Here is a 10000-nt window from a genome sequence, read left to right on the forward strand (position 1 = left end):
TACTTCCGATTTCGGTTGCTTTATGTGACTGATTTAAAAACAAACTTACGTTCACAATGTTTACCTTCACAACACCGCCGATTTGGTATTCATTCCAGTTTGCTTCGTCTAAACTGAATAGAATTTTATAGGATTTCACCCATTGTCCACCAGTAGATCTCCCCTGTGTGGCTACTTTTGTCACCGCTGTGTCCTTTCCCAAGTCAACTTGCAACCACTCTCCAATGACACTTGTTCCTGCTGACCAGCAAAGTTCATTATTGATGCGGGCTTGCCAAGGCTGAAGTCGGCTGTCCCAGGTCGAAGAAGCCGTCACGGCAGAGTCTTGTATAGCTCTGGATTCCATTCCAAGGGGAGCACTGCGGCATTCTACAGGCAGAGTGATAAATACGTAGTACTTCACGCTCATCTTTAAGAAGAATCAGTTAAATGTGCAGAAAGAAACCTTTTCTTAATTTCAACGATAATATATTAAGAAAAACTTTTACTGTTCTTCAATAAGTATCGTTGAGGGCATTGTCGCCCAAGCTAGTCATGAACAATTATCTGCAAGTCTGAGCTTGGAGTGAATCCTGGTTAGTTACTATCTCGACCAATGGATTAAATAGATTGTTATTCTCCTGGATCAGACACAAGGCGTCGACCGACGCATTTTTGATCATCACTCTATTTAATCTGGTTCTAAAATAACTGCAAAGCTTCATCATTGCTTATACTTAACCCAGAAATCTCCGTTATCATTCGAATTGCCAGTTCACGTTCCGAAATAACACCTCAAGTCGTATGGCAGACGTGTTTTCTCGGTAGCTACCCCAATAGTAAGGAATGCTCTTCCAGCTGACATTAACACTACCAAGTCCTGTGCCTCATTAGAGTTAGACTGCGAGCAGTCTCTCTTTTGCTCTAGAATCGTTGAAACGATCGCGTACGTTGAACTTTTAATGGCTGACACTCCTGATACTGTGGGTCGCAAATACCGTGGGCATTGGAAAACGGGCGTTTTCCAATGCCCACGGTATTTGCGACCCGCAGTTTCAGCCATTTTAAAGCATTCCGTCGTTTCAACGATTTAGAGCAAAACAGAGACTGCTCGCAGTCTACATTAGAGTAAGCGTAATACCTTATTAAAATGGCCGGCATTTTAGTATTCTTTTGTTTGCTTGCCAATTAGCCCTTCTTGCCTCGTTCTTAAACTTAAAATTTATAGAGGATATTACACGGTGGCGAGAAGATATAAATTTTATGTTCGAGTGGCAAGAACAATGTCTCACGAGTGAGCGAAGCGAACGAGTGAGATATTGTTCTTGCCACGAAAACATATAATTCATATCTTCGAGCCAACGTGTAATGTTCTTTTTATTATATGGAGACTAAATATTGAATATTTCCGATGTTATTGTGTTTCAAAGTAGTCAAGTTTTACTAATACGGCTGGGCTTTATGAAAAAGGCGGGGAAAAAAAGCGGGAATCGTGACGTCATTGAACGATACGACACTCACAAAGGTGACATACGGAAAATACGTCACTCGGGTCCCGGATGGAGTGGCGTATGGAATCTACGAGTGGTTTAGTTCCCAGTAAAACACTCTCCTCCATATAATAAAAAAGAATATTTAACCTTGAATGGGGCAATAATGGCTAATTTGCAAGAAAACAAAAGAATTTTAGAATCGTGGCTTTTTTGGAATAAGGTGTATTCTCTGGGATAAAATAAGGGACATCAACAGCGAACATTGTTTTGTCTCGCGCACAAACATGGCCGCGCTAAGGTCACGCGACAACCAAGAAACACTTCTAGACATACCTTCACAAGCCAAAGATGGCGCGCATATTAAATACACACCACAATCACTGTGAGTTTTGCAAGGAATAGTTCGGAAAGTGTTCACCATATATATGGTATATGGCTCATGCCTCATGTCATCTGGGTGAGACGCATGCGTCTTGTCACTCAATTCACAGCGTTTGTTCTTCCGATAAAAGTTGCTGCTTGTGCATCCGGGATATGCCATGCAACGCAGGATGCAATCTCCTATTTTGTCTGCGGTCTCTGCGTTGATAGTGTGGTTTTGAAGAACTTGTCCCTGCACGGAATACGTTGCTGTGCAAGAGCTCGCAAATTCTGACCTCACCAACAAGTAAATGGGTAGAGATAGTACGGCAAAATTCATCCCTGTGTCGGCAAAGAACAATGTAAAAGGCTCACAATTGTAGAGTATTTTATTACTAAGCGCTTTTCGATAAAAGTAATTACTTCCGCCAACTGTGGTTCACAAGGCTGGTTCTGTCCATGTGTTATGGACCAGAATCATTCACTCCAAGTATTATTCTGGATCTCAAATACTGAAAAGTTAAGCGCAATTCTACATGAACTTTAACATTCGTTCAACTTACAAATGGTTAACGCTCGAAACGTCAGCTTCCGAATTTCTCTGCGGTGCATTTACCATATCAACTCAGTCGATAAACCCTTTTCTGCGTTTCACTTCTCCACCGACGCAGCGACACAGTTTCTTCAGAAACTTCGCCTCTTTATCCATTTTCTGTTCCTCTGTTTATACCGTTATTCATTTTAGGAGCTTTCGTATCTTTCTGTTTTCCTTTGGAAAGTAATTTTTGCTGTCTTTATTGTGTTCGAGAAGTACGAGAACGCATTCATAATCGAGTCCTAATCGAGGTTTTTTTGGACGACCGATCTTGAGACACACATTTGGCATCCCCATAGATTTTGCAGGGGCGAATGAGAGAGCCTGGAATTATGTTTCAATGACGTCATAGGAAGACCTGGGATTTAGACAGGTTACCTTTGTTTTTACCCTGAATTTCGTATCGAACGCACTCCATAATCTTAAAGTTTGATTATTACTAGTCTATAGTGACCACGTATGATGAAGCGAAAGCACTTTCTCAGTACAGACTTTGGCGGTTCAGTCGCCGGAGACCGTAGCAGCTACAACAGCAAACACTGACTGTGCCTCCAGAAAATTAAAAAGAGCAAGGCTGATATAACGGTGAAGGAATATCTTGAAAAAAGCCAATATTTCGAAAGGCACTGCCTTCCTTCATAAGTGTTTTACAAGCGATGACTACTGTTAACAAAGATGTTACAACAGACCAATTTCGATATATTAAAACTCAGTCCAAAACAAAAGGCATCATCTCGAGGCTTATGGGGAATAAACTCATACAAATCCTTATATTTATTCCCCAGAGCCTCGAGATGATGCCTTTTGTTTGGGACTGAATTTTAATACATCGAAATTAGTCTATTTGAATAGAGCGTTTTCACATGACGTCACGGCGGCCATTTTGGTGTTCCAAACTAATTCTCTGGGAATTGAACTCTATTTTTAAGCAAATAATTTCTTTTGTTTCATCAAATTTGCATTTATTTTGGTAACGTGAGTGAAAACGCTCTATAGTGATGTGGCGTGTGATTTGATACAACCCTTAAGATAAGGATTTAAACGAACTTAACGGACAAGACAAGACAAGACTAGAGGACAACCGAAGTCGAAGGCAACCTGAAGTAAGGTTCCTTTTTCATAAGCTTCTACCGTAACTTACGACATCTGTCGCAACTCACGGCAGGGATGGGCACCACTCCAATCCCGTTGCATGCACAACTTCTCCCCAGTAATACTGGTACTCATTTTACCCACCACAAATGGATGGAGTGCTTAGTGAAGTTTGGAACGCACGAGCCGGGATTCGAACCCGGAGCGCTGGAATGCAATCCGCGAACGATACTGACCCACTACGCCCGCTCTTCTTAACGGAACGATGCAATAATAATAAGAAATGATAATTGAAATTGTATAACGGTAAAGAAATGTAAGGAAAACGGTGGATTACATTTCATCTTTCTTGTTAAGACCTAAAGGTTCAAGAGTGTTGGCTATCTTTATGAGATATGCTTGTCTTGCTTTGCGTACATTGGAATGAATGAGCTCGAGTGGAATAAGTAATTTGCCGTTGGCGGTGTGATTATTAGTGAGGGTTGAAGTGTTCTGAAACTGCGGTAGGCTTGGAGACGTAAAATAATGCGTGGCTTGCGTCGCATGTTGTCTTGATGTGTTTTGTCGAAATTAAATGTGTTCTGATTTTTAAAAAAATGTCAGGGCGCCCAATTGACATTGCAACGAATAGCAGTCATTTTATTAACATTGTTTCATCTCCTTTTTTAATAATTTAAGTTGCATTTACCCCCTCTAGTAGGTTTTTTAGCAATTTTTCCTTAACCCCAAATTATGCCAAGTTTTAATGCTTTGAATAGCAACCCCTAAAGTCTTTGAACAAGCATTGACCTTCATCAAGTTTACGAATAAAGGCAGTGTTACACTGTGAAATGTTTCGTGCAACTTGTCTCGAAATGGTTTGGCGACATTACACAGTGTAACAGCGCCTCACGTCGCCTGAGTTTCCTTATTTTTGGCACCGAGCACTGAACGATCAACCGCTTAATCTAACTTCGATTGTCATTCAAAAATAAATACATAAAGCAGCTTACTTTGTAATAACCAGCAACAGAGAGACAAGGAAGACCAGTTCGTACTCAAAACTCTGAGAATGGCCGATTTTGGCGGGTATAATGTTCTAATTGCAATGGCTATCAAATATCTCCGGCTACAATTGTTGAAAGAATCCGGCGTTTTAAATTTTCATTGCACTCTTAATTATTGCCAATGGATCGGGGTTCATTGGTCCATTAGTCCATTAGTATTTTAATATTTTAATTTAAAAATATTGAAATTTGTGAGAAATGCATCCAGCTGTGATAAAGACACCAACTATGGAATACACAGAGAATAAGCGAGGCCCAAATCAGTGGAACTCGGAGAATATAAGAGTTCTAGCTAGATGGGGTTTGGCCTCATGATCCTCCAAAATCTACAATAGCTGCATGGATGCTCTAACCAACGAGCTAGTGGCGACTCTATGATAAACGAGGGTTATATGTAGGCTTTGATTAGAACCACATCAGGAGGTCAAGTAGTGACTACTACAGGCTATAATACTCAATTAATTTTTGAAAAGAAGACAGGTGGTACAAAGTGCCTCTAAAATTTGCATTTAGAAGTTTCACCCTGTCATACCAACCTTTTCACTACCTCGAATTAACTATTATTGTTGATTCGTTATTTGCTCTCAATTTACTATTATCATTAATTTAGAAGACTGAAAACTTGACATGGATCATAAGAAATGGTCATATATTGTTTAAAAGACAACCCAAGCGTATGGACATAGGAATCGAACCTAAACACTTGACCACTACACTGCTAACTGCTCAGAAAAAACATTTTAAACACTATTTGATAATTCTGTACTATCAGTCGGCAACAAACAATATTAAACACTGCAGAAGATCGGTTACCAAACTTCACGTCAAAGCTAACTAAACATTTAAAAAAAAGCTTAGGCCTAAATTATTAATCTAGTTTACGCCTAATTACTTTTCAGCAGTGATATTCTATGGGAGACTAAATAAATGTTTTTTTTGCAATTGGTCTTGATGTTCAGTGGTGGAACGGTAAGAAGCGATTCCTACAGAGTATAATCTTCAGTCTACATTGGCTTCCAATTGGTTCTCGAGTAAATTTCAAAATCGCTTTACTAGTATTCAAAGCCCTCAAGTTAAGGAATGGCGCCATCCAATGTGAGTGGGATGTTACAATCAAAGCCTACATTCCCTGCGTAATAACAACGAAAACCTTCTGATCATTCCGCGAACAAAACGCAAAACTTTTGGTGAACGTGCATTTGCAGTGGCGGGCCCACAAATATGGAACAATCTTCCTCTACTCATTAGAGAGACTGGAAACCTTGATAATTTAAAAAATAAACTAAAAACACACCTTTTTAAAGAAGATTTTTATAAAGAACACTAATATCTAAGGACACTTTTATTTTCATTTTACTCTTATTATAGATATTTGTTAAACTTTTTTTAACAAATATTTGTTAAGACATTTTTAAGGACATTTTAGCAAAAGCATTATTGTAGCGTTCTGACTTTGTACATATTTTAACTATTTAACTTTTTTTCTATAAATTGTAAAGCACCTATAATTTTTATATCAGCGCTATACAAATATATTTATTATTTATTATTGTTATTATTATTATTATTATTATTATTATTATTATTCAAATCCAATCCACGGATATGATTTTTATTTCCTTATTTTCTTTGCTAACACAAGACCTGGGACATAGTGTGCTAAATTAATGATCACAGTACTGATTCAAAGGAAATTACGAATAAACGATAATCGTTAATTTCGGGAAGAGATCATTGTTGCTCATACATATAAAATAATCAGACCAGGACTGTATTTGGCTACCGTCTGAAAGCTAATAGGATTATATCGATGTGAGAGTTCTGTTCGTAGAAAATGCCTTTTCCTTCCTTAACTTGACTAACTCTGCATCCATATTCTGTCGTTGATGCATTTGTGGCCGAAAGAGAGATATGATAACCTGCTGCGCGAACGTCTTTTGTCTGTTTATACGCGTCACCCACCACACAAGGGATTTTTATTTTGTAGTTCCAGAAATTATGTATTTTGAAGTTCGGCTAGAACAATGGCTATTCTTGCCATTCATTCAAAAAACCTTAAAGGGGTAAATTACTTAAAAACAGAGAATCAGAATACGTCAGTAGTGCTATTCACCTTGGAGCAATATTGTAATCGTTGTAGTAATAAATGAGTTAAAATCATCTTTTTGTGCTATATTATCTTACTGCTCAGTTTAGGTAATGTTTAAAAAACGAGCAGCAGTGTTTTTAGACCCCATAAAACACGTGCTGCGAGTTTTTTGAAAGGCTTAAAAAACATTCCACAAAGAGCGTGTCCCTCTGGACTCAAAACAATGGTTCAAATTGTGAGAGGGGAATATTAGCATACAAAGAGAATAGAATACTAACGAGGAGTGTTTTATCAGGATATAAAGCTCAAACACGTGACGCTTTATCCGTGTTTTGATAGGCTGTTAGGCTCATGAATTTTTAATGAGTTTTTAAAAAAATATATATATACTAAAACAATATCCACCACTAGCCACTGACAATGCGGTGAATAGTTGTTAAAGTGCTACTATGACCAAAATATCAATTTTGCTTTTTCTTTGGATTTCAAAACTAACTAACGAAGCAGTAAATGACGCAAGTTTTAAGCCTTAATTTCAAAAAGACACCTGTTTATTCTAACTGGAATTTTCCTATTTAATGGTCCGCCATTACTAACTTTAAAAACTTGAGAGAGCTGGATCGAGGCGAAAATGACGTCAAAGACTCAATAGTTTAAGACTGAAATGCGTGTGTACGCGGCTGAATTAATATGCAGCACGGGAGTTTCGGGCTTTCAGACACGCTGTATAACACTTCTCTGTTCGATTAGTTACGTGAAGAATACAAAACTGTATGTTGCTTCGCCATGTCCGTGCTGGGGAGAAGCTTGGATCTAATTTCCATAACAAAATCTTAGGGTAGACTGGTACGGTTGTTTGGCCTTGAATCTGATGGACGGACAAGTTACAAAAAGAATGCTGATTTCAAAGTCTTTCAACGTGGGGCTTCTCTTTGTGGTTGAATATTACAGTAATTTGGAGAAGTCAATTCACGGCCATGGACCAAACATGCCAGCATTTTCGTGACTTCAGAAGGTCACTGTTCCTCTTTAAATGTTGATCTGGACAAAGCAATTTAGCTAGCACCCTGCTAGCAGAGCCTTTCTTAACTCAATGAGAAACATTCTCGTCACCAGAGCCTTGGATCGACCCAAGGCTGTGGGAAACTCTATGTGGGAGAACATGCGCCGTAGGGTTCTTATAGCCAAAAATTGACTATTTGAACCTTACGGCGCCTGCTCACTCCTCGTGCTAACATGAATACACCAATTAAAGACGCTTTTGATTGTTCTTCACGAAAACCAATGAGAAGACACTTTGTTTCAGGGTTCCCCAGAGCTCTTCTCTCCCTTAGTCAAGAGAAGAGCTCTGGGGTCGAGATTGGACGGGAAAGAAAGGACTCTGCAGAAATTGTGTTAACTCTTAATTGAGTATGCGTGAGCCGTTGCTTGGAGACAGTTTCAAACCCAGGCCAAGTCTCGATCGCACTTCAAGACGGCATGTTGATTTTCATGCTGAAGGCTCGATTTTGACCTTCGCCTTGTCAAAAATATGATGCGCGCGTTGCCTAAACCGGTTTGACCGGAGTGACTCGCCCACAAAGTTGGGCTGCGACGACCTAAAAGACTTAACACGTTTTCTGGAGAGCCTCTCTTTCTCGCTCTCTGGTGAGTTTTAGAGAGGCTCTGCTCGCAGGATGTTTAGCTAGTTGCTCCTTAAGGAATGTTGAATTTTTAAGTGGAAAATTTGGGGTTTTGGTGCACTTCAAGAACTAACAACACGCCAAACGCTTTTCTTTGCGTCGGTTTGGTGATGTTTTTCGCGCACTTAACTTGTATTCCAATTGATTTTCGCGCCATTTTAAGTCAGTATGATAGTGTCTTGTAGGCTGAATTAATTAGCGGTCGACTGCAAGGAGCGACAAAAATGACGATGGTACGCGCGTGCGACATGTTACGAAGTAATGAACTCCTCGCTCTCCGATTTGTAAGCAGCGAGCAACAGGTAAACATAATTAAATTGAATATATAATGTAACTTAAATGGTGCTCTCAGAATTCGGATGAAAGGTTCTTTGTAAATCTTTGAAGGAAAGTGGGATTCTAAGACATAGCGAACAATTATCCACAGACAGAGTGAAAAATGCGTGCCACATAGCTCACAGCACAAAGTGCTCTACTAATGCGAATCAAAGTATTTGATAAGAGTGGACAACATGAATACCTTGAGAAAAACTTCAACCCGCATGTGGCGTCTATCTCGGAAATCGATCCCGGGCCTCATTACTTGAAGGCGAGAGCTACCAACACTGGACCAACCATGCTCATTTTATTGGACCGGTACTGGACGCAGCTCGATTGTCTTTATGGGTCGTGGGGTCAAAAGAAAGTTTCTCTCGACAAAAACCAATATGAATCAATTTTATTTCTGTGGTCTGTGTCCACATGAACTGTTTGACGTTTTTTTTTCAGTTGTACCGGCTTCGACAATTCGTTACAATTTTTGTCTGTACATTCTGCTAAGCTTTGTTAAAGTTCCCCGCTTAATGATATGAATTCAGTTTATGCTCTATATGTCGAATGCTTGGTAGATCGTTTCATATTTCAATCAAAATCAAATAAAATTTTAATTAAACCAAAGCATGTATCCCATTGACATATGTAAATTCAATTGTTGCCCACTTTAGGTGTTTGACAGTCTGGTAAGATGGACAGAACACGATCGCAAAGAACGAGGTGTTCACTTCGCCAAGTTACTACAGCTTGTCCGGCTTCCACTGTTGCCAACATATACACTCGTGGAACAAATAGAGACAGAGGACCTCGTGCAACGGTCTCCTACAGCCAAGGAAATGGTTATGGAAGCAATGAGATTTAATGCCTCTATAGAGACCCAGAGGAAATCCCAGCAAAATCCAAGAACGGTTCCGAGAACATGTTGCCAAACGAAGATCAGTGGTATACGTTAGCTCCTTTACAGTAATTTTGATAATCTGAATGAAATGGTTCGCAGAAACATAAGAAATGAAAGTTAGAAACATCAGTCGCAGTTGGCTTATATTTTTATTTAAAAAAAAAATGTGACAGCTAATCAATTAACTCCCTGAAGAAGTCAGGCCGTGCCTGACGAAATATTGGAAAAAGAGAAAAATATGTGTCCTCAGAGCCAAACAGTCAGCCTTGCATCATTACTTGTTTTTAATCGCAGTCAGAGCAATTTACTTGAAAAGCGCCGCGTAAAATCTGAAAAGAAGATTTTTGTACTTAATAATGTTCGGGTTACCCTGGGTGCAAGCTGAGGTTATTTCGTTCGAGGAGCAACATTTTGCGAGTAACAAGTCAAGCGCTCTCTCAATATGAAAAAGGCA

General features: G+C 39.3%; 1 protein-coding gene and 1 pseudogene across 1 annotated transcript in view; one reads left to right on the forward strand and one right to left on the reverse strand.

Annotated features, from left to right (window-relative positions):
- LOC137981077 (lactadherin-like) overlaps window positions 1–2172 on the reverse strand; it is a 3108-nt gene extending 936 nt beyond the window's left edge. Inside the window, exons 1-2 of the mRNA XM_068828436.1 lie at window positions 1806–2172; window positions 65–369 (exon numbers count right to left, since the gene is read on the reverse strand). Of these exons, the coding sequence (XP_068684537.1) occupies window positions 65–369; window positions 1806–2172 (672 nt within the window). The remainder of the gene's footprint in view (window positions 1–64; window positions 370–1805) is intronic.
- Window positions 2173–8560: 6388 nt separating this feature from the next.
- The window catches only part of LOC137981078 (kelch-like protein 3), a 5711-nt pseudogene continuing 4271 nt past the window's right edge, over window positions 8561–10000 (forward strand).

The sequence above is a fragment of the Montipora foliosa genome, chromosome 12, assembly GCF_036669935.1.
Source record: "Montipora foliosa isolate CH-2021 chromosome 12, ASM3666993v2, whole genome shotgun sequence".
Taxonomy (NCBI): Eukaryota; Metazoa; Cnidaria; class Anthozoa; order Scleractinia; family Acroporidae; genus Montipora; species Montipora foliosa.